We start from the raw sequence: 25,632 nt of genomic DNA on the forward strand, positions 1-25,632 counted from the left end.
CTCAACCTCCCCTGGCTCAAGCAATCCTCCCATCTCAGTCTCCTGAGTAGCTGGGACTACAAGCCTGCACCACCACACCCAACTAATTTTGTTTTGTTTTTAATAGATATGGGGTTTCACCATGTTGCCCAGGGGTCTTGAACTCCTGGGCTTCAAGCCATCTACCCACCTTGGCCTCCCAAAGTGCTATTATAAGCATGTGCCACCCACCCACCCACCCCACAGTTTACAAGAGAATCTGACTTTTTCCTGTTTCCAGAGACAGTGTTTGTAATGGATGATCTATCTGTGTTAGACTAAGCTCCCATTTCCAAAGGCAGAACTGGGAGAAACTTCTCTTTCCTCTAAAGAGGTGGGTCTGTATGTAAACTTAAAGTGTTCAAAGCAAGTTTTAATGCAAGCTTCTGTTATTTTTGTGAGAAGGATTGGTGAGGCTCCCCAGGCATGAAGGTAAACAAGAGGTCACAGGTTTTCACTACTGTCCACAGCATGGGTGGTGTGCTGACAGTGAAAGTGCTAGAGTTAATAAGGCAGACTGGACATCACTAAGGGAACCAGGTTCTTTCAGGTGCACTCGGGCAATCAGCAATTTCAGTGAATTCATGACAACTTGCCTCAGGCTGCTTGGCAACAAGGCCTACTCTATTAGTGAGGCTGTCTAGGTGCAATCCTGACCCTTATTAAGAGTAACCAGACATTCAGGAGCTGCTTGCCTAAGAGCCCAGTAAGCAGTTAAAAAGATGTCACAGAAGGCCAATTTCACTCTTCCATTTTGAATATAATACTGAGTTAAGATCCTGACTAGAAAAATAGAGATTCATCCAGCCACAGAAGGCCTGATAAGGATGAAGGAGGCATGCTAAGGGGTATAAATTACTACTTTTGTGAACTCCCAGATAAGATGCTACCCTTGTTTAATTTCATCCTGCCTCCTCCTTACTCCCAGATCTCCAAACCTCCATCCTTGTCTGCCTCTCTCCCCATCCATCCCTGCTGTGGGTTCTAATCCCAGTCCTGCTGTTGTTTAGCTGGCTATATGATCTTGAACAAGTTATTTCTTTGAGTCTTAGCTTCTTCATCTATGGAATGGGGAATAGTAATATCTAGCCCACTGATATGAAATAATATGAGCAAAGGCAATCAATAAATGCTACCTACGCTTTAAAGAAAAATAAAGTCTTAGAAAACTAAAACTTTCAAGTCACAAGCCCAACTCTATTTTCCAAATATAAGAAATTTGCCTTATTTATCAGTTGTCCTGATGCATTCCATTCATCATATAAAATAATTTAAATGAAAAGTTAATTGAATACTTATAGCACTACTTTTTTCAAAGTATAAAAGAGGCAAAAGGAAAAGCTAGTTTCAGCATCATGCACTGAAAGAAATCTAAATTGTAACAAATTATGTATATATTTAGTCTTCATTTCCTGTTCAAATACTTCAAACACATTTATAACCATTTGGAACTCTTATTACCAATATTTTAAGATGCTACACCATCCAATAAGAAATACTCACTGTCTTATTGTTAAAGAGTGATATTTAAATAATGCCATAACATATGTATTATCAATTAAGCAATGAGCTACCAGTCAGTATGTTTTGCCGTATAAAGGTAAAGAATTTAAGCCAAGGTAAAGCTTGTGTTTGTTTGACTTAGAAAGCCAAAGTTGAACCTATGTGACAACTCTTTGATCAAATGGAATAACTGAAGCATAAGAAAATTTGTTTTTAGTGTAATTACCAATCGTCCTCCCTTCTTCCTACTGAGAAACAACTGGGTCTTGTTTAAATACTGATTAATTTAAATTACATTTTTTTTTTTTTTGAGACGGAGTTTCACTGTTGTTACCCAGGCTGGAGTGCAATGGCGCGATCTCAGCCCACCGCAACCTCCGCCTCCTGGGTTCAGGCAATTCTCCTGCCTCAGCCTCCCGAGTAGCTGGGATTACAGGCACGTACCACCATGCCCAGCTAATTTTTTGCATTTTTAGGAGAGACAGGGTTTCACCATGTTGACCAGGATGGTCTCAATCTCTTGACTTCGTGATCCACCCGCCTCGGCCTCCCAAAGTGCTGGGATTACAGGCTTGAGCCACCGCGCCCGACCTAAATTACATATTTAATGTGTGATACATTTGTCTTGGCTTTGCAGAACACCAAAATGATAGATTAATTTTTATATGATAATTAGAGCCAAACTGTTATCAATAAGAATGTTGAAATATTTAAGATTATGAAAGTTTAGTGCGCTATTGATGTGTTGCTTTTCAAAATGGTTAAGGCAATCTCACTTTGAAAATTGTTGTACTTGATAATGAAGCCTCCTTGTGGCGAATCAGCAGTATTTCAGGCTTTCAAATCGCAGGTGAACTGTTTTAATTTTCCCCCTTCACAATGGGAATGTCTGTACTGTAACATTGTTATCAAGAAAATATGTACTTGTCTCTGGACCCCTGACATCCAGAAACCAGCAGGAACTTAATGGCTACCAGACAATATGTACTGCCTTTCCTTTGGTTTGTCTGTAGTCCTAGTAGCTACAGATAAACGAGTATTTTTTTTTTTTTCAGTCGAATTGATTATGTTCTCTGGAGAGACAACAAGTTAGCTGACAATTGTTTTCACTTTTAAACTGTCCAATGTAGCTGGGCTTTATGATGCATGCCTGTGGTCCTAGCTATTTGGGAGGCTGAGGCAGTAAGATTGGTTGAGCCTAGGAATTGGAAGTTACAGTGACCTATGATTCTGCACCTCACTCCAGTTTGGGGGAGAGCAAGACCCTATCTCAAAACAACAATTAAACTGTCCCATGTAGAGGGGGCCTTGAACATATTGAGTCAGGTAGATGAATGTTTTGCTTTAATCTCATGGAGTTATTCTCTACTTCTGACCAGAGGGCACATTCCTCTAAGAAAGATAGACTTACTGAACAAAGCCCTGAGGTTAGGGAGAGAGATGGCAGCCACCCAGATAAGCCAGCTCAACTTTTATGTTTAAATCTGATGGCTTATACTTTCTTGGCCAATGATACAGGGAGATCCAGGTGAGGAAGAAGAACAGTCAGGACCAAGGGAGTAGTGATATGGTAAGGCTATCCTCTACGCCTTCTCCCATATGTGGAGAGGAAAGAACTGAGTTTTAAATGTAAAATAATCTCAATCCAAGAGAGAGGGATAATATAACAGCATGATTAAAAATAAAAAGATAAGACTGGTTTATAACACAATTAAATTTTCTCTAGGATTATTTTTAACTACTCAAATACACAACTCAGAAGGGTTCCTATGGTCTGGTATATTGTTGGGGACCCAAGCCAGTAATTCAGGCCTCCCTCTGAGGCTACAGAGGCAGAAACGGCAATACCTCCAGCCAACAGGCCTGAAAACACTGATGTCCCAGTGCATATAGTAGATAGGTAAATTAGTTTACTCCTTCCAAGGCTAAGTAGAGAGACTTAAACCTTTCTTCTTTACACAGACCTCTCAAAATGCTCTTTAGTGGTTTATTTAAAAATACATTCTTTTATTTTAAAAAGTAATGCTTATTATAAAAAATATAATGGAGTAAATTATATTAACAATTGAAGAACATCTATAATTATATTGTTTGGTAAAGATATTCTTACTTGGCAGTAATATTATTTGGTAGATATCCTTCCTAATTTCTTTCTTCCTTTTTTTTTTGAGACAGAGTCTCATTCTGTCACCAGGTGCTAGGCTGAAGTGTAGTGGTGGGATCCTGGCTCACTGCAACCTCCGCCTCCCAGGTTCAAGCAATTCTCCTGCCTCAGCCTCCCAAGTACCTGGAACTACGGGCGCATGCCACCACACCAAGCTAATTTTTGTACTTTTAGTAGAGACGGGGTTTCACCATGTTGGCCAGGATGGTCTTGATCTCTTGCCCTCATGATCCGCCCGCCTCGGCCTCCCAAAGTGCTGGGATTACAGGCGTGATCCACTGGGCCTGGCCCTTTCCTAATTTATTTCAATATTTTCATTTCAATATGTTCATTTTCAAAAATGAGGTTACTTTAATTGTACCATTTTATAAGACCTTTTCTTTTATAAAACATTATAGATAAAATTAATATCAATAAATACAGATTTCATAATAAAAATCAGCATTTATTGGCCATTTACTCTGTGCAGACATCATGCTAAGTGTTTTATAGGAACATCCATCCATTATGTAAATTATTTCATCCTTCTACCTAGGACTATTTTTCAGAATTTGACCCTGGTAGGTGGAGCTCCAGTAGAAAATGGTGGTCTTTCCAAGCTGAGAAGGCAGAGATCAGAGTTCAAGACAGTTGAAGGGACTGGAATTTGTGGAAAAGAAAGGAGTAATATGATGGAGAGAGAAAGATGTCTGCACGGGGCTCTTTATAAATCTTTGGTATAGAGCTGGGTTGCACATGTGTAGAACGAAGCACCATGAGACCTAGGATAAAATAGCTATTGTAGGAGTGAGAGGTGAACAGAAACACCTAAAATTACACTGGTCTAGATGATGTTGTAGGTGTTATAGTCTAGCTGGAGTGGAGAGATTTCATTGAGCACCTCAGGCATTCATTTAAGACAACAAATGCCTTGAAAATAAAAGCCAAGTTTTAAAATAAGAGCCACATGTTAGGACAAGGAACAAAACCAAAAAAGACTGACTCCAATGCAGAATGACACCAAGCCTGAAAGGATTTGGAGGACCTTCTAGCAATTTAAATAAAAGGCCCTTTAAAACAAGACTTAAAATCCAGATTCTTTGCAGCGCGTCATCTATAATATTATGCATGTAATCAAAGATAACTAGACATGGAAAAAAGAGAAGACAAGAAAATATGACCCATTATCAAGGAGAGGGAAGCAGTAAATTAAAACCCAACTTTATACAACCAAGGTGTTTGAAATAGAAGACAAAGACTCCAAAAGTACCTATTAAAATATGTTTAGGGCTTAAAGGAAAACATGGATATAGTGAATGACATATGGGAACTATCAGCAAGGAACTAGAAATTCTATTTGTTTTCACCACATACTTATTTTATCCATTCTGGAACTTCATATAAATTGAATTATACAGTATGTACTCTTTTGTTTCCAGATTTTTCTCTTTGCAAAATGCCAGTAGCATTTATTTATGTTGCTGTATGATCAGCAGGCCCTTTTTAATGCAGAATAAACAAAATGTAGTAGATGCTTACATTTAAATGTAGAATCACAGCAATTATAATAGCTACAAGTGTAGACTGACACAATAGTGTTTTTTCACAGTCTTAGCTAAAGAGGTGTAGTAAATTATGATACAGCTTTCCAAATGGGTGAATATTTTTACTAACAATCTAAATAAAATAGATATAATAAAAGTTTCAATTTGTAAATAGAGTTGCATTTCTAGAAACTTTTTGTGTATATTAAAACCCTGTTTAAAACACTTTTTTCTATGCAGAATGAACTTAAGTTATGGAATTACATAATGATTCATAAATCTGTCAGCTATTTCAATGTCTGGTGGGACATCTGAAAGGTATATGGGATGTAAGACAATCTGCATTGGTCATTATTCTCTCACGCTTTATAGGACATCCAGAATTATTAGACACCACTTGCTAAATGCTAGTGATATTGTGAGACGAGAAATGCTTCCCCAAATTTCCAAAATGCTCTTTAGGCAGGAGTAATATTCCTATTGACAAGAGCTACTCTTTGCCTTTTCATCACAATCTTACCAACTGTCATATTCGTGTGTTTTCTCTTTGAAAATGTCAAAAAGAGAATGAGGAAACCAGTCACAGACTGGGAAAAAATATTTGCAAAAGACATATCTGATAAAGAACTGCTACCTAAACATATTTAAATGACTGAAAACCCAACAAGAAAATGAACAACCTGATTTTAAAATGGCCAAAAGGTCTGAATAGACACCTCATCAAAGAAGACATGCAAATGGAAAATAAGCATATGAAAAAATGCTCAACATTACATGCCATTAGGAAATGGCAAATTAAAACAACCTTGAGATATAACTGCATACCTATTAGAATGGCCAACATCTAAAACACTAACAACACCAAATCCTGGCAAAGATAAGGAGCAACAGAAACTCCCATTCATTCCTGGCAGGAATGCAAAATGGTACCTCCATGTTGGAAGACTGTCTGGCAGTTTCTTGCAAACCTAAACATATTCTTAACATACAATTCAAGAATCATGCTCCTTGATATTTACCCAAATAAGCTGAAAACTTATGTTCACAAAAATGTGCACACAAATGTTTATAGAAACTTCATTAATAATTGCAAAATACTGGAAGCAACCAAGATGCCATCAGCAAATAAGCAGATAAATAAGATATGGTACATCCAGACAATGGAATATTACTCAGCGCTAAAAGGAAATGAGGTATTTAGCCATGAAAAGATATGGAGAAACCTGAAATGCATATTACTAAGTAAAAGAAGCCGATCTGAAAAGGCTACCTACAGTATATTCCAATTATATAACAGTCTAGAAAAGGAAAAACCATGGAGACAGAAAGTTTCAGTGGTTTAAAGAGACTATGAGAAGGAAGGGCTGAATGGATGGAGCCCAGAATTTTATGGCAATAAAACTCTTCTACATATTGCTATAATTATAGATACATGTATTGTCATTTGTCAAAACCCGTAGAGTGTACAACACTAAGAGTGAACCCTAATGTAAACTATGGACTTTGGCTGATAACGATGTGTCATTGTAGGTTCATTGATTATAACAAATGTACCTCTCTGGTAGGGGATACTGATAACAGGTGAGGCTTTGCATGTGTGGGGGCAAAGAATAAATGGGAAATCTTTGTACTTTCAGTTTTGCTGTGAACTTAAAAATGCTCTAAAAAAATAAAGTCTACTAATAAAATGTTGAAAAGATGCCATGTTTAAAAAATGTTGTCCACTAATCACAATCTCTACTTCCTTCCTAGCTACAGTTCTTGGCAGAGCTACTTGGATTAACAATGGTGCCTGGAAGAGTAACACAGAGACCATAGGAACAGACATTTTTCTGAGTACATGTGGAAGACCAACTGGGAACTCCAAAATATTTTGTGATGGATGTTTGGATGGAACATCCAAAATATTTAGTAATGGATGCTTGTGATGGAAGCCCACTTTGGACTTCTCATGGAGAACCTAGAACTAGGTCATCAAGTCCATTGAAATTATTGATAAAAACCAGGCCTGGGTAATGACTTTGAGTTGAAGAGGAACAGACTGGGAAAAAGGGAGTTGACTGGCAGGTTTTAGGTGTAAGAGCAGAAAGGAAAAGGGAAACATTTATTTTTCACTCTGTACCCTTTTGTACCTTTTCATATTCCTATCATGTGCAATATTACCTATTTTTAAAGTGATTTTTAAAATGTGAGATGAAGAAGCAGAGAAAGTAGTAAAAGAGATTAGGAAGGGGTGATCAGAGTGATTAGAGGAAAACCAGGAGAGAGTAATAACATGAACACCAGGACAAGAATATTTCCAAAAGGGAAGCGAGGCCAACCATGGGATCGTTAATATTGAGTGTCAACTTGATTGTACTGAAGGATGCAAAGTATGAATCCTGGGTGTGTCTGTGAGGGTGCTGCCAAAGGAGATTAACATTTGAGTCAGTGGGCGGGGGAAGGCAGACCCACCCTTAATCTGGTGAGCACAGTCTAATCAGCTGTCAGCACAGCTAGAATATAAATAGGCAGAAAAATGTGAAGAGAGAGACTGGCCTAGCCTCCCAGCCTACATCTCTCTCCCATGCTGGATGCTTCCTGCCTTCAAACATCAGACTCCAAGTTCTTCAGTTTTGGAACTCAAACTGGCTCTCCTTGCTCCTTAGCCTGCAGATGGCCTTGTGGGACCTTGTGATTGTGTGAGTTGATACTTAATAAACTCATATCTATATCTATATCTATATCTATATGGAAGGCAGCCACAAGGCCTCAGAGTAGAAAACTGTTTCTTCATTTGTTTTGTGCAGAATTTTCCGTTTTGTTTTTTACTGAAACCTGTAAGAAGGGGTTCATTTTACACTGAGACCTAGCACACACTCATATATAACTAAAATAAATGTTTCATGAACCCATACTTACTTCTACTACGTGTATTAGTTATTATTGTTGTATAACAAGTTAGCCCCAAATGTAGCAGCTTAAAACAATTATTCTCTCAAAGCTTCTGTGAATCAGAAACTTGAAGCAGATTAGCTGGGTAGTTCTGATATAGGTCTGTTAGGAATTGTAGTTAAGATGTCAGCAGGAGCTGTTTCCAAGATGCCTCAAGCATATGACTGTTGGCAAGAGGTCTTAGTTTTTCATCATGTGGGCTCCTTCACAGAGTTGCTTTAGTTTCCTACAACATGGCAGTTGGGTTTCCCCAGAATAATTGAACTGAGAAAGAGCAATGAAAAAGCCACAGTCAATACTTCTTTTTGTCCTAATATTTCAGGTATCTTCACTTCTGCCACATTCTATTCATTAAAAGTGATCATCATAATACTATTTAGGGAAAAGAAAATGCACTCTACTAAAACTTTCAAGTCTTCAACCTCCCTAACACCTGAGGATAGCCATGTGAAATCGTTCTGGCAATAAGCTGTAATCAGACATCTACAGGAAGGTCATGTCTTCCTGAATAGAAAGGCAAAACTTTTTTTAAAAACCCCTTATTCTCCCTTTTCTCTTTCTTGGTATGGAGAGTGGAGACCTGGAGATGCAAGTCATCTTACAAACATATGTCAATATAAAACTTTAAAGTCCAGGATGGAGGCCTGGAAGCTGTATCTCTGATGGTATTCTTAGGCTGCTCTTTTCTTGACTTTTTGTTGAGACAAATAACCCGAGTTTAAAAAAAAAAAAAAGGAATGAGTCGCTAAGTACAGCCACAATTAAGGGGAAAGAAAATGAATTTATATTATTTGAAGGGAGAGGTATCAAAAAAATGTATATCTATCAAACTGTGTATGGTGAAATCTGATATGATTTATTCTGTCCTACACCACTTCAGTTTGTTTTAAATGTTCACTATAAACCATTACACTAAATTCATGACTTACCATTGGTTGTAACCCACAATATAAAATCACTCTATTGACAAAACTGCAGGGAAACAATCACACTCATAACTTAATGGTGGAAGTGAAAAATAGTACAACCTATGGAGAAGGTAATGTGGCAATTTGTATTAAATACTTTGTCTTACTTGGGAGTTATAGTAAATAGTAAAATTACATACAGTGAAACTTCAATGTATGTTTCATATATAATTTTGATTTATTGACCCAACAATAGCAAAACATATTAAAATTTTTTTTTTTTTTTTTGAGATGGAGTTTCGCTCTTGTTACCCAGGCTGGAGTGCAGTGGCGCGATCTCGGCTCACTGCAACCTCCGCCCCCTGGGTTCACGCAATTCTCCTGCCTCAGCCTCCTGAGTAGCTGGGATTACAGGCACGCGCTACTGTGCCCAGCTAATTTTTTGTAATTTCAAAACATATTAAAAATTTAAAATGTTTGAAAAGTTTTTTTTAAAAGCAGCCAGTGACCCCCCTCGAAATGGGTGTGGTCATAGTCCTCTATGGTTCTGAGATAGAGTGATGATTTTTTTTATGTTTAGAGAGGGGCTCTAAGGTGGTCATTTGAGCTGGGTCCTCTTGGACTGCAGTGGAGATAATTTTGCAGCAACTCATGGATATAGGGCCAAAGACAGACTGATGGATGTCTTGGCAGATGCCAGGATGAATGGATGACAACTGAGGACTTATGGTTCACCAATGCATTGGCACTAACCAGCCCCTAGAACCTAGATGCTGTCTTAAGTTTTGCCATCTGGCAGAATAAGATACTGAATTGCAAAAAAATAATGACTTTCTTTCTTACACCACTAAAAGTGTAGCCTAGGATTTAAATCAGTTGTAAAAGTACAGGCAATTATTTTGATGAGTTGGCTGAAGGGAAGGAGCTGAGGGAGAGAAAAGGAGGGAAGAATAGGAATTTTTCCTCTCAAGTGAGAGATTAGAGCATGCTTAAGTGCTCACGGCAGGGATATGGTTCAGTGGGAAGGCCAAGGATAGTAGGAAACAGAAATAATAGATAGCATGAGATTCCTGAGGCTGGAGAAGGGACCACCTTCTTTATTTTAAATGGAAAACAGAGCTGAGAACTAATACAAATCCAGTTTAGTCAGGTTTGGTGGCTAAAATATGAAGAAATATGTATCTGATGGCTTCTATTTTCTTGGAGAAGTAGCACCAAAAGTCATATTTCAAGAGGTTAGGTTGGTTAAATGTTTCAGTGGAGGAAGTCTGAAGGGTCACAAAAGTGGGCAGAAGAAGTGAGTTGACAAGTGAAAATGTTCAGATTGCCAGCAGAGTGGCAGGGCCAGGTAAGGCTGTGGATTCTAAGTGCAGGGGGTACAAATTAATCTGACTCTATTTTTTTTCCAGTGGTGCTCAGATGCGCTAGAGCAGGAATGGGGAAGATGGATGACTGTGGTTATGCTGAGTTGAAATTATTCCAGAAAATAACAGCTCTGAACCTCTTCATATACACACACACACACACACACACATAAATAGTTGTTTTCCAAATTAAAAAAAAAAATCTTTCCTTTAAATTGTATGCTGTTTTCCCATCCCTTTGATAGTTGTCTTTATCTTCCTTGGCTCTTTTCCAGGTTTCTCATTGTCTTTTTCAAAAGAGAGAGGCAGTACAGTATAGCAGTTAAGAGAGGACTTCTGGCACCAGTCTGCCAGGTACAAATCTCATGTTTAGCACTTACTAGCTGTGTCATCACATAACACCTCTGTGCCTCGGTTTTCTCATCTGCAAAATGGGGACAGTGATAATACAGCATGCCTTCATAAGAATGCTCTGAGGATATATGAACTAATGCACCTACTATACAGAGTATTACTTGTTGCTATTATTATTTTCACCCAAATGAAATACTCAAACTGGGAGCAGAATAAGACATGAAGGATTACCGTCTGGCCTTTACATAGTACTCAATATTTAATCCATTTCAATATTTCATAGCTTCTATTTCTCCTTTCCCCACGAAGTCACTATAATTGCATACTCATAGTAAGCATGAGGAAACGTCGAAGTCTTAGACTACTTTGAGAATCATTCCTTCTTCATCTTTTGAGGTGTTGATTGTTTAAGTACTTACACTGGGTCAAATGGGTTGCTGATCTATACCTGCATATCTCTTGCTTCCAAATTCATCTCTTTTCCTTGACAGCCTCTTCTGAAAATGCTACAGCTTTTCTTCTCCACAAGTAAACTGGTTATGGCTGATTGCTGTCACAAAGCCACAAGGTCCTTGCTGAGGCTGTAAGCCCTCTGCAGATGAGTACTGTGGCTTCTACTTTTTAGTAGCCTTAGTACCCAGGAAGTTGCCCTTATAAAAAGTAGAAAACAAAAATGGTAGATGATAGTCATGCTGATAATGATGACAGTACCGTAACTGATCATTCTTGGTTTCCTTACCTGTAGACTTCTGTGGGGATAAAAAGAAACAAACACGGGGCTTTCAGGCCAAACAGATTGTAGTTCAAATCCTAGTTCTACCACTAAATAGTTAAGAGAGCCTTGGATTAAAAACAAATGATCTACAGCACTGTAAATTGTTCAGTAATTTATGAACAACTTTCTCTTTTTCCCCTCCAATTCTTGCCTACCATGACTCTTAGGGCCATTAACAGAATGGTCTCTTTCACAAGCCATGCCTTTCCTAAAACTTCCTACCACTGAAGAGGTGGGGCTGGAATTCCTTTTCTTCCTTAAACTCCTTCGTGCCATCACCTTGTTTCTTTCAATCTCTCAGATTTTCCCTTCACTCACCAGGTAGGTTTATTCTAGATCACATTTATTTTTCAATGCCTTTCTTCAATTCTTCTCAGGCAACACACTATTTTGCAACATGCTCACCTCCTTACTTTAGATCTCTCTCTTTCTGCCCTTTATTCACAAGTGTAATTCCTATTCCATGATGTCTTTTATAATTGGAAGACTTTATCATTTCTCTCTAAATCCCAAAAGTGACTCGGTGCCAAAAAATACACAATGTTTTTTTCGCTTTAACAGGAAAATACTGCAGATACCTGTTTTTGTTAGTCCAGCTGCATGAAATCTATATATGCTTCATAAAGTAAGGGCTAGAGAGGAGAGATTATTTCACCTACTTTGTACCACATTGAGTGTAGCAAATTTATAAACTTCTGACTTGTGATGATAGCCTGAGAAGCAGAAAAAATTAAAACATTTTTAGCTTTGACATGAATCATGTATTTCCACCTTTGATTACAAAATAATGACATGTAACCACTTGTCAAACAAAGGAATACTAAAAAATATATTTAAATACTTTACAAGAAGAAAATGCTGGCTATTTCATATTGAAATCCTCAAATGACAGCTAATGTCTTTTCATATCAACTGTAAATAACTTGTTCAATTAAGGCTGTGAAATATTGAAGAAAAGAGGGGCAGGATAAGGGAAAGAAATAAGAAAAAATAACATTTAAAATAATTCTGAATAAATGATTCTTTGTGTAGTCGTATTTAACATGAGAAAGTTCACATACACAAATCCTGAATTATGCTTTTGAATTACTGTAAAAAAAACACCTTTTCTGATAAGATAGAAATTTTAAAAGCATCATTGATTTGTAAATTTCTGAAGATATTTTCAGTTTGCTTGAAGTTCTTTTCCAACTTTAGGCCTGTGTTTTAATACTCTGTTATGTATAGTCCCACACCTACTACATTATCTTAGACAAGTCATAGCTATAAAGCAACCATCAGCTATTTTAAAAAACACAAAATATACCAAATTTCTAAAAGTAGATTAGGATCTTCTTGGAAAAGTCTATGTTAATTCCAAGAGGCTGCTTCTCAAAATATTTTTAGGATTCCTCTTTGGAACAATTTTCAGTTGGCTAAAACCACATAGGAAAGCCAATTTTGTTGCTTTATAGAGGTCTCATTTTAAAAATAATAATAATTTAAATAAAGTGGCATCACTCACCTTATTTGATCAACTTGATTTCAAGTTACATTATTGGCTGTATTCAAAAATCATATTTACCTCAAAATTCAAATATTTTCTACAATGAAAAAATTTTTTTAATGTGAAAGCCTTCTGAGAGCAACATCCCAAAATTTATCGGAAATAAAAGTAGCAGATTAGAGTAAGGATAAAGCTTCAAAGTTTTCCAAGGCAGATCATTTTGGGGGCATGATGCGGGTGGAAGGAATGTTAATTTTTACATATAATCTTGGAAAACATTTAAAAGACACATTTCTTTATGTTCATACCTCTATTTGCCCTTCAGATGGTTGAATTATACCTAATAATAACCACCTTTTCAAAATCCTAAAATGATTTTAAATGGGTTATGAATTTAAAATTTCCCACAAAGGTTACCAAGGGGTGGGGTGAGGAAGTGCAGCAATGTGTGTAGGGATAAGACTTTTCCACTCCCAATCTAAGCACCCAAAGCACGTCAGAAACACAAGCTCTAGAATCGTAAGTTTTGCTGGATGATAGTGATTTAGAGGGGCTTTCAAGCAGCTCTTAGGGTCTCCATTCATTCCTGATAATCTATGTAGCTGAACAATACTAGTTGCATTCAATATTTTGTTTGTTTCACAGGGTGGTCCTATAATACTAGGTTTTCAGTGATTGTGAACATTATTTTTGTCATTTTTGGCACTTACAGTTCACAATGTTTGGTTATGTGGTTTAAGATTGTTTTAATTTTTGCATTTTACATTACTTTTGGCACTTTTAAAGAAAGGGACATTGTCTTTTATGCTGTGTTGGGGGAAAGTGGTAAGCCTCCCCCAGTCTCTAGCTTTAAATGTTTGGCTTTATGAAATCCACGATTTCTCTATCCAGAATCCTCTATCATTAAATGATGCGAGTGGAAATTTGCCTTCATAAGCTAGCCATCCCAAACGCCTTAGAGGCTGGTATCCCCACCTTCAGATTTAGGCTGTTTGGCCACTGCAGTCACAGGCTCTGGTGGTCCCTCTCCGCAGAAAAGTACAACTGGATTTTTGCGGGCCCACATGGCCACGTCCCCTAATACCCTGCTGGCCGGGGTGGAAGAGGACATCCTGCTGCAGGCCCCCAGCCGGTTGGCATAGCGGTTTCGAAGGCGATTGAGGCTTCTGGCTTGCAGACCCGGACCCTGGCTAGGCAGGAAAGCATCCACATTCCTAGTCCGGTAGCCCTCCTCACGGTTGCGCCCTAGGAGCATCGAAATGTTGGGGTTGCGGATGGCGTAGACGACAGGATTAATGGCCCCATTGGCCCAGGTCAGCCAGACGACTACAACGTTGAGGAGCGAGGGGGCCTGCGCGGCCTGGGCCTGCCGGGCGGCGGCCATCAGCACCAGGACGCAGTAGGGCCCACAGCAGCAGATGACGAAGATGATCATGATGAGCACAGTGGTGGCCGTGCGCACCTCGCTGAAGAAGCGCAGCACGCGCGCGTAGGTGGTCACGGGCCGCACACGCACGTCCGACAGGTGCACTGTCTTGCAGATGTGGTAGTGGCAGAAGCACATGATCAGGAAGGGCAGCAGGTAGCAGGCCACCACCAGCCCCACGCTGTAGGCTGCGCCCAGCTGCGCGGGGTCGGGGGAAGTCCGGTAGAGGCAGCCGTGGAAGCTCTGCGCCGCCGCGAGTTCCCGGGGTGCCCCGAGCAGCTCCCAGGGCAAGGAGAAGCCCAGGGCCGCCAGCCAAGCGCCCGCCAGCAGCTGCAGTGCCCGGCGGCGGCCAATCTTCTCCCGCGGCGGCCGCACGATGGCGCAGTAGCGGTCCAGTGAGATGAGCGCCACGCTGAACGTAGACACGATGCCGAAGCACGAGCTGAAGAAGCGGCTGGCTGCGCAGAAGCCGTGCCAGGGCCCCGCGGCGGCGGCAGGCACCGAGCCCCCGGGCGGCGTGAAGAGGTCAAGGAAGGCGGCGGGCAGGCAGAGCAGCGCCGTGAGCAGATCCGACAGGGACAGCGACAGGATGAAGGCGTTGGTGACGGTGCGGAGCTGCCGGTGCTTTACGATGACACTCATCACCGCACAGTTGCCCAGGCTAGACAGCAGGAAGATAAGCAGGAGGACGAGCGCCTGGGCCGCCACCGCTGCCCCGTGCGACAGCAGCGGCGCCGTCTCCGGGCCCAGCGGCGGCCTCATCGCCGCCCCAGCCTCCCGCGCCGCCCCGGACCCGCCGAGGCCGCCGCCAGCGGGAGCGGTAGCGGTGCCGCCCCCGCTCGCGTCGCTCAGGTTCCCCAGCCCCGCGGCCCCCGCGGCCGCCACGGAGGAGAGCACGGCGGCGGCCGCCGCCGCGGAGGAAGTCCCGCCAGACAAGCCGGCCGCTGAGGGGGCGCCGCGGTGTAGGCTGCCCAGTAAGGCCGTGCTCGCTGGTGGACGGGCCGGTGGCGGCGGTGGCTGCTCCTCCATGGGGCCCCGTGGCGGCCGCGGATCTGCTCATCCCGTACTGGGGGCGGCGGCCGCTCGGCCGGAGAGCTGGCTCAGGGCCGGGGGTTAGCGGCCGTTGCGGGAAGCCAGGCTCGGCCGGAGGCGTGGCAGTAGCCGGGGACCCAGCGGAACCTTTGACGTGGGTTCCAGTGTTGCCAAGGGAACCGCGTGTTTATGCAGGAGTGCGGGGCGGGACGTCAGCCCAGTACCCTCCGCAAAGGCGAGACACTGACTTTCCCGGGTTGACCGGCCTAGGGCTTTGGTTTTCGGAGAGTGTCAGGTCGACCTCCTCAGGGACCCCTGTCCGGCCAGATAAACAGGACTGGCATGGAAACAAATGACCAGATTCAACGAAGTTCATTCACTCTTTCTCTCTTTTGTTGGGTAAAAATGTTCTACAGGCAGGCCTTTTGGGGAGCAGGGGGCGCTTTGTTCCCTGTGGGTGCTTTTGGCGTATACAGGTAGGAAAGGAATCTAGAACCTGAAGTGAAAGAAAAATCCAGAAGTCTACATCCAGACACCTTAAACTTGAGAGGTAGACTAATTTAAACCAGTAGTTCTCAAACTTGAGCTAACAGAAGTCACAGAGGGCGTGTTAATATACAAGTGAGGAAGTCTCAAGCCCAGTGTTTCGGATACCTCTGGGGAAGTGTCCAAGAATTTGTATCTCTAACGGGTTCACCGGTGGCGATGAAGATGCTGGTCCCCGGACCACAATTTGAGAACCACTGATGTCAAGAGCTTCATAAAATACAGATTCTTTGGCTGACACTCAGTACTGAGGATTGGCCCATGCCTCTAAACCCCGTAGGTGATTTTGATACAGGTGCTCTAAGGAGCTAGGATATGGATCTTCTTTAGATGTTACCTCATTTCCAAGGGCCTGGACCTCAGGCCCCTACTGGCTGATAAATGTGGGGAGAGGGATTGGTGCCTTGCTCTGCTGGCAGCCTTCATCTGTTCTCAGGAATGGGGTGTGTTTTGAGTCTAAAGTGCTGCCAGCCTGACAATTACCACAGATGCAGCTCCAGCTACCTGGCTGGGAGACACAGGGAAAAGAAAGGCATGGCTGCCTAGGGAAGTTGCACTTCAAGTTTCTGGGGATGGCCTCTCATGGGGAAAAGTATGATAAACGCTCAGGTTAACTAACCCTAGGCTCTTTTCTAAAGCAGTGGTTCACAGAGTATGGACACTGGACCAGCAGCAGCAACATCCCCTGGAAACCTTGAGACATACAAATTATCAGGCCTGCAGTACATAGGATACTCCTGATCTACTCAAACTCCTTCGGTGGGGCCCAGGCTCCTATGTTTTAACAAGCCCTCCTGGTGATTCTGATGCACAAATTTGAGAAACACTGCTCTAAAGGATGACAATACATTTGTAGGTCTTAGAATCAAGATATTAGTACTTGGAGTGCCTATGTCTTTCAGAAAAAAAAATCCTACAGGAAATTTACAGTATAAATAGAAGAATGTTTAAGGTGGCAAACCAAAACTGGGTTTCACAGCCTCAGTATCATGGACTTTTTGAGCTAGATAATTCTTTGTTGCAAGGGCCACCCTTGTAGGATGTTCAGCAGCATCCCTAGCCTCTACCTAAGAGATGCCAATAGCACCTCTCCCAGCTGTGACAACTAAAAATGTCTCCAGATATTGCCAAATGTCCTCTTGGTAGCCATCAACCCCAGCTTAATCTAGAATGATTTTGTCTTAATTTTGTCAATCAAGACAAAAATATAATTATCATGCATTAATTTATGTAGCAAACACAATCTTCTAAGATTGTGCTTAGTTTTAGGAAACAACAAATAAGATATGAAACTCAGCCCAAATAAGCTTACAGCCATAGGCAAACACAGTATATTACAGTATGCTAAATATTGTCTTTAAAATGTGAACAAAATCATTTGGAGGTGACTCCTTCTGATGAAGGCTTTGTACAAGCGGTGACATTAGACTTTCCTAAAAAAGAAAGGGGAAGAACCGTGTTGCAGTGAGCAGTGTTTGAGTTCCAGGATACTGGGTATGGGGAGTAAAAATGGAAATAAATGACCAAAGCTATTGGAGCCACCTTATGATTGGCCTTGTAAGCCATGCTCTGGAGACTGCAAGTCCTGAAAGGAGGAGGGGCTAATAGCACAAGGGAGGGCCATGAGCAAGTACATTGTAAAACAGGACCAAAAGGACTGTACTCACCTGGTTCCTTCCTTCCTCATCTTTATCAGTGTCCTCTTCTCTGCCAGTTCATCCTCTTCCACCTGCCTTTACATGCTGAAGTTCATCAAAGCCCTGTTCTCAGCTCCTCTGGACTCCCCCCTCAGCCCCATCTCACTCATATCCAGGACTTCAAAGATTATCTATATATTCACTACTCAAATTGTCTGTGGCACCAACCTACATGTCCTGATACTTGGCATCTCTCCTTGATGTGCTGGTCGTGCATCAAATGGATTCATGATCCTCCTCCTACTTTCCCTGAAAAACATGGTCCTCAATACTCTGTATCTCAGAATATGGTAGAACCATCCCCCTAGCTTATAAGCCAAAAACTTAAGAGTTTTTATAAATCCCTCTTCCTTGCCACCAGTCCACATCCAGTTCATCAACCACAACCTACGGATTTTAGTTGCAGACTATCCCTGCATCCATTCACTCCTCCATCCTGAATCTTGGCTCTCATCCTCTCATTGGACTACTGTTGTCACTGTTGTCCTAACTGGTCTTCCCATATCCAGTCCCTACACTGGAGGCAGACAGGCATAATGCTCTTAAAAACACACACACAAATTTCTTCATGCCACTTACTTAATTCAACTCCTCTAATTAGGCTGGTGTAGTGGTGTGTGCCTATAGTCCCAGGTACTTAGGAGGCTGAGGAGGGAGGATCATTTGAGCCCAGCAGTTAGAGGCCAGCCTGGGCAACATAGTGAGACCATATCTCTTTTTAAAAATTCTATTGGCTTTCACCATTTATTTTAGAATAAGGACCCCAATCCTTAATATTTCCTAAAAGGCACTGCATTATTTAACCCCTGCTTCATTTCTAGTCTCATTTGAGACCACTTTCCATCATTTTTGCTGTGTTCTCGCCCCTCTAGGCTTTTATGACTTCCTTAAACCTTTCATCTTAGGGCATTTGCACTTACTATCCCCTCTGCCTGGAAAGCTCCATCTTCCTCCTCCCTTCCTTAGCATCCCCATCTTCACATTAAGGTTAGTCCATAGGGGGAAGCCTTTCTTGATTGATATCCTCTTCTCACATATTGGACCATGTTCCCTTGTTAGTTTCACAGCACTCTGTATTTTCCACTGTAGCACATTACCTTGGTCTATAATTTGTGTGTGTGTGATTATCTAAGTATTATCTGCCTCCCACTGTATACTATATGAAGACCTAAATCTGGCCTATTTATTTTATGAGATCCTTGGCACTTAGCACTCTAGCAAACTGCTATATGAATGCCCACATACAAAAAAATATTTTTTGAGTGACTATAAGAGGAGAATCTGGAAGCTGGAAGACCAGTTAAGGAGAGGCATTCTAATAGCTGAGGAGAAAAATGAGAGTCTGAAGTGGACCTCTGCAGTGAAGAAGGAGAGGTCGAGTATAGATTATGGTAAGTGGTATATAGATTAGGATTCTTTGGGCATAAGTAACAGAGAGGACACTTGTTCACATAACCAATATATGAATTTACTGGAAGGACAGGGGAAGTTCCATTTACAAAATGAGGGTCTAACAGCCAGCTCCAAAAAGAGAAGTCAGAGAAGTCCTGTGGGTAGAGAGAGCAGAAACTGATGGAGTGATCTCTTTAGGCCACCATTGGAATAGATCAGCTTCAGTTTTCAGACCTTATGTTGTTTCTCAAGATCTCAATGTGGGGGAGAAAGTCTGACTCATGTACCGGTCTCCTGGCAGTCCTAGCAAGACTACATGCAGGTAGTTTCCCAAAGAAAAAGGAGAGTGTTGTTGATAAAAGAAGGGAAAAGGTCTAATAGCTGGAGAAATCCACTGTTATCCACCTTGGGAGCATTAACAGAGAGGACAAAGATTGTGAACAGAAGACAAGGGTCAATCCCAAGTCCCTAGATTGGTGGATGGTGGTACCATTAATCAAGTTAGGGAATAAGGGTGATAAAGCCAATTAAATGAATAAATTACTTCAGTTTCTGGATGCTCCAAAATAAAATGCTATTACCTATCTCACAAAAGTCTACTGAATTCTCTGAGAATGTCACATCTTGGAATATTTTAATGCTTCACTTATTTTTAACAGGTTCATAGATAAGTATTAACTAGCAGGAATGCCAGTAGTAAGCTTTTATTTCCTGTTTTAAATCTACCTGGCATGCAGTTGATAGAGTATGAGACTCATTCCATTGTACAGATTCACTGATTAATTTCTTCTGTATTCCTGTATTTTAATAATGCAATAAGGAACCCCTTTTATAAAAACCCTGAAGATACAGCAAAAGTCTGATTACTAATTGGTCTTCTCAGCATCAATCTCTGATACTTCAGTACCTGTGGGTGTAGAAGCTGAGCTTTGCGCCACAGAGAACACCCTAGCAGCAGCTATAACAAAGAGGCTGACTCCAACCTGATCTTTCCCAGGCTATTATGCTAAGTATTGAGTACTTTATAATAATCCGTCTCATTTATATACTGCTTACAGAGAGGGCATTATTTTACTCAAAAAATGGAAGACAAAAATAATAAGCTTGGAAAGTTCATTGCCGAATTTCACATATTATTCAAAAAGCCTTTAAAACAAATATGATATTAGTAGTAATTACTATAAAGCAATATTTTAAAAGTAACTACTGTTTTAATTTTACCTGATACGTTAATCACTAGAAAAAGACTCTAAATTTCTGTCATTTTGTATGCTAGACATAGTGATATTTATACCAAAATACAGTTGCAAATATGAGGTATAATGACTTTATACTTAGCCACAGTGTAGTATTTTAGAAAAAATGAAAGTTAGCTTATATGTATAATTTGAATATTGGTTTCCACATAATTTAGAGAAAAAATTACTTACAGATAATGATTACTTTAAAAAGAAAGCCCTTACAATCATGGAAGAAGTCACTTGAGAAGAAATCCATCCTTCAGTGGGTCGTCAACTTCCACTGCAAAGCTTGCTGTACCTGTGTAATGGGCTTGTCCTGATACTTCCACTATAACAGCTTTAAAATCACCACATTTCACTTCCTGAAAAAAAAGATGAAAGGAGTACACTATCAAAATATTGAACTCATATTGTATTTGGCTTGAAAATTGTACTCTTGACTTTTATCATGTTAAGAAAAGGCCAAGAATTAATCCTATGGGCAAGGGAAGGTTTTTAAGGAGAGTGACATGGTCAGACTTGTGTTTTAGATAACTGTAGCTGTAAAATGGGGGTCAATCTGGAGAAGAGAGAGATAAGAGACCCAGAAACATGTTAAGATCTAATCTCAATTCACTGAATGATTCCAGAGTCACTAGGGTAGTTTTCAGTGAAGATGGAGAAGAAGAATATATACTAACATAGAGATAGTTTGGAAGTAGAACTGATAGATCTCTTGACCAATGCATGTGGGAACTGAGGAATAGCAATAAGTTAATTATAACCATAGTTTCTAGCTTGGAAATGATGCTAGTGATGCCATTAACCGCAATGGGGAGAGAAAGGAGGAGCACATTTTAGAAAGAGAGGAAGGAAGAACTTTTTAACAAGGTGAGTTTGAGACACCTCTGGGACAATCATTTAGAGATGAGTGTAGTCAACAGTTGGGATTAAGAGCATTAGATTCAGAAAGACACACAGGGTAGGTAGGCCTGGTAGGGATAAAGATTTGGGAGTCATTACCAGTAGGTGGTTGAGAACTGATGCCTAGGAAGTGGATGAAATTGCTCAGCAGCATCAAATTGTAAATGAGATGGGAAGGAAGTTGAGGATGAAATGATGAAGACATCTAAATGGAAGGACAGGGAAAGGAAGCTGGGGCAGGGGAAGAAACTGAGAAGGTACCATCAGGGAGCCTGGATGAGCCCAGACAGACAGGGAGAGAGCAAGATGCAAGTGAAGACATTCTTCTGGCAAGCATGATTAATAACGACAAAACAACTGAAACCTTAACTTCAGCATATCCTTTTATGTTCTAATTTTTGACAAGAATGACTGAAGCTACAGGTAAAATATCAAATATTGTTAGGGTATAATACTTTATCTTTGTATAAGATGTTTGCCAAAACAAAAAAAATTATGAGAAAAGTGGCATTATTTGATATTTTTGCAAACCTCTTTTATGTCTGGCTTAATTGAAAGCACCTGGGTTCTCCTAGCTAGCTTCTGCATTCAATTGGTTGGGTTATCATAGAATGCATAGCCTCTGAAGAACTCCACTGTGCACTCTTGAGAGAATGAGAGTGAAAAGCAAATAATGTCATTATTGTGAACATAGTTTTGACCTTCTGAACCCATGGAAAGGACCTTGGACCACATTGAGAATCAATATCCTAGTTGAAAAGAAGTTTTTAAACTCTTTAAAACTCTCTCCTGAGAGCTGAGTGAAGAAATTTATCAAACACCCACCTCAGGCCTCTTCAGTCTCATAAATGACACATTTATAAATAAGAATCTAAGGGTGTCACTTACCCTCACAGCTTTCCCTGTGAATACTGAGCCAGTTGCACCGCTTTTAAAGGCTCTGGTCTGGTTCAGTGCTAGAAGCCCTTTGTGATACTGTAAGGCAATTCGGGCTGTCACTCCTGAGCCAGTGGGACTTCTGTCAACCTGTTTCAGAACAAATGAAGATAAGAATGTTAACAGTGTTTTAGTTCCATATTACCTGGCTTTTGTGCCTAAACATAACAGTTTTAATACCTGTTCATCTGCAAAAACACAAATGTTGGTGGTTGGTTCCTCGGTATAAGCATCTTTCCCATCTGTTAATATAGTTCCATATAAAAAGGCAAGGTCTTCACTATCAGGGTGATTAATTTTAAACTGCAAATAATAAGAAAAAAATGGTAAGATCAATCACATGCATACATACAGTGTGTTCTTGGTAAATGTTTGTTAAGAGGGAATGAATGAAAATGAATTTATATTAACTTTAACCCTCCATCCCCATGGCCTTTTCCTAAATCTGCTTCAGCAGTATGAATCGTCAACAGTTCAAAAAGTAATTAATTGTACTGTCTGATACATCAATAATAGAACTTGTCCTCATTTTTCTCAGAATCCTTCCCCACTCAAAGTCCACCCCTTGCTACCTTGTAGAGTTCAAACTCAAATGAGAAGTTCAAAATTACAACTTTTATTAAGATATCCATGACTTTTTCTCTTGAATTCATTAAAAATCAGGAGAAATTATTTTGTGCCAAACTGTTAGCTCAAACTATTAGCTGTCCTGCTTAATGGAGCAGAAAATTGATGTAAATTTAGAGCTTCAAAAGTTACAATAATGTAGTTACACATATTGGTATTGGCAGTACCAGAAAAATAATTTAGAATGCTGATATAGTATATATTCTCATTTTATTATTTAAGTTATAAATTATATTAAAACAAAGCCTCAGAACTGTTAGATAGGCCCATAGTAATTATTAATACATTAAACACTATTTTACATGAGTTACTTTTTACTACTAATAAATTCTCACATACCAAACATTCAAATACGGTACACGTGTTTTATTTATAGGTCCCAATTTCAAGGTAAAATAGCAGACTTGTGAAAGTGAAATAATATTCTAGAATTATTTATTATGTAAACTGATTTTTATCAGAATAGCTTTGCCAAGTAAAAATCAGATTTCTTAAGTAGTTAGTTGAGTAACTTCTTAGCAATATAGGAAAAAAAATCATTAATAGGAATTAATGTTCTCTTTGAAATAAGAAAAAGTCTTATCAGGCTTAAATATATTTTATATGCTATATTTTACATTTATTATTTTCAAGTTTTATAGAATGATCATGCACATACATTTAAAATTTGTGGAATTCTACAAATACATTTCTACACATTTAAGGAACTATAAACTATATTAGTATGTATGTACTATTAAATTTAGTAACTGCTGGTTGTGGTGACTCACACTTGTAATCACAACACTTTGGGAGGCCGAGGTGGGAGGATCACTTGAGGCCAGAGGTTTGCGAACAGCCTGGGCAAGATAATGAGATCCTGTCTCTACGTAAACACACACACACACTCACAGAGAGAATTAGCTGGGTGTGATGGTGCATGCCTATGGTCCCAGCTACTCCAGAGGCTGAGGCAGAAGGATCATTTTGAGCCTGAAAATTCAAGGTTAGAGTAAGCTATGATCACACTACCGCACTACAGCCTAGGTGACAGAGCAAGAATCTGTCTCAAAAATATAATATCATTTACCAAACATTTGCTATTGGCCAGGCACTATTTTAAGTCCTTTATATATATTGACTTATTTCATTCTCACAACCCTACAAAGCAGGTATTTTAAAATTTTCATTTTGCAGACAGGAAAGCTGAGGCACATGGATGTTATGTAACTTGTCCAAGGTTACAGATGTTACAAGTGGTAAAGCTAGAATTCATAGGTAGGTTTGCTCTAGACAGAGGTGCCCAAACTTTTGGCTTCCCTGGGCCACAGTGGAAGAATTGTCTTGGGCTACACATAAGATACATTAACACTAACAATAGCTGATGAGCTTAAAAAAATGCAAAAGAACTCCTAATGTTTCAAGAAAGTTTACAAAATTTGTGTTGGGCCACATTCAAAGCCATCCTGAGCTGCATGTAGCTCGCAGGCCAGGAGTTGGACAAGCTTGCTATAGAGTGTAAGATTTTAATAAGAAGCCTATTCTTAGTACTACTAATAATTTAAACATTATTCTCTTTATAGACATAATAATGTATATTTCCTTCATGCCACAGAGGAGGGCACTGGTTATGAGGGCAGAATAATACTGACCTGAGCTTTTACTGCCTCTGTCACTGCACTCGCTGCGTCCACAACATCCCTGGTCTTTGCAGAACAAATGTCTAGTCCTAACTTTTCAGCACTCACAAATGCATAAAATGCACCGCCATATGCGATGTCCACCACCACCTTTCCATGTCCAGGAACATCCACCATGAGATCTAAAAAAAGATGTGTTTGGAAATAAGATGTGTTTGTTAAAAACACTTATTATAAAATAATAAGTATTTTAGCAATGAAATTCAAAGGATTTTTAATATCTTCATTTTTGAGGAGGGATGTTCTTTTCCTATCATAAAAAGAACGAAGTAAAAATCCATTTTTTAAAATGAATAAGCATCGGGTGAATAATAGCTAGATGCATCTTTCTATTTTTAACTTGATGTTTGCAGAAGTTGTATAAACTGAATGCCATGCCTTCCCCCCAACTCATATAGACATATTCATTAACTTCTCTGAGAATCTTTTCTAGGAAACATCACTGAGGCTGAGAGAGACCCAGGGGCATCCCTGTGAACACCATGAAGGAAGATGTCGATTCCTCACTTGTACTATGAGAGATGGTTTCAAATAGTAAGGATCTTGGATCCTACTTACAAATCAGTTTTCTTCAGCTGTAATGTCAAAACAAAAATTTTAATAAAATATTTTTCTATATAAATTATATATACTAATCTACCTATTTTCATCTCATTAACATATCCTGCAGGCAAACACACAGAAAAATGCCATTGTAGAATCACTGACCTCTACAGCATCATTTTGCTTTAGGGTTTTTATTTGAGCATTTTAAGTCTCAACATCTCCCAAGTTTTACCTGAAGGTAAGTAGTTTGAAATCCTGAATCTGTATTTCCAAAAAAGGGGGCTGGGTGATGTTTATTTTAGCCCTTCTCAAACTTTCCTCTTTTCTTCTTCCCTAATTTAAGCTAGCTTGGTGATCACTGCCTTTCTGGGAAGTCTATGGCAGGGGAGAAAGCTGGTCTTTCATGCTTTTATTTTCCCCTAAGCTCTCAGGGGAAAGATACCTGTTGGCAAAGGAGTGTCCTGAAGGAAAAAATATTTCTCCTAGAGATAATTTTTATCTGGCTTGAGAAGAGTGGAGGCTGAAGGTCCTTAGTGCAGAGAAGACTTGTGTTAACTTCCCCAGGGCACCACAGGAGC

General features: G+C 40.1%; 2 protein-coding genes across 15 annotated transcripts in view; both read right to left on the minus strand.

Annotated features, from left to right (window-relative positions):
• Window positions 1-25,632, minus strand: part of L3HYPDH (trans-L-3-hydroxyproline dehydratase) — a 42,199-nt gene that overhangs the window by 12,596 nt on the left and 3,971 nt on the right. For 2 of the 7 annotated variants that reach the window (XM_035260645.3, XM_035260644.3), the window contains exons 2-5: window positions 24,461-24,630; window positions 22,383-22,505; window positions 22,155-22,292; window positions 19,177-20,725 (exon numbers count right to left, since the gene is read on the minus strand). In XM_035260645.3, the coding sequence (XP_035116536.1) occupies window positions 20,600-20,725; window positions 22,155-22,292; window positions 22,383-22,505; window positions 24,461-24,625 (552 nt within the window). In that variant the 5' untranslated portion in view covers window positions 24,626-24,630 and the 3' untranslated portion in view covers window positions 19,177-20,599. The other 5 variants (XM_054239995.2, XM_035260643.3, XM_017977135.4 and 2 more) reach the window with 5 other exon arrangements.
• GPR135 (G protein-coupled receptor 135) lies at window positions 229-15,596 on the minus strand. 8 transcript variants are annotated; one of them, XR_008474422.2, is made up of 5 exons: window positions 14,005-15,596; window positions 12,203-12,256; window positions 11,217-11,517; window positions 10,795-10,838; window positions 8,907-10,701 (listed from the first exon to the last, which is right to left on the minus strand). XR_008474422.2 is itself a non-coding variant. In XM_054239992.2 (3 exons), exons 1-3 carry the CDS (start codon window positions 15,482-15,484, stop codon window positions 11,504-11,506), a joined length of 1,548 nt encoding a protein of 515 aa, XP_054095967.1. In that variant the 5' UTR covers window positions 15,485-15,596; the 3' UTR covers window positions 8,907-11,503. The 8 variants fall into 8 exon arrangements, 2 of the variants coding, with proteins under 2 accessions (XP_054095967.1, XP_017832623.3); XR_013521242.1 differs by lacking the exons at window positions 8,907-10,701; window positions 10,795-10,838 and adding an exon at window positions 229-8,406; XR_008474421.2 differs by having other exon boundaries at window positions 8,907-10,838.

Source organism: Callithrix jacchus, chromosome 8 (assembly GCF_049354715.1).
Source record: "Callithrix jacchus isolate 240 chromosome 8, calJac240_pri, whole genome shotgun sequence".
Classification (NCBI taxonomy): Eukaryota; Metazoa; Chordata; class Mammalia; order Primates; family Cebidae; genus Callithrix; species Callithrix jacchus.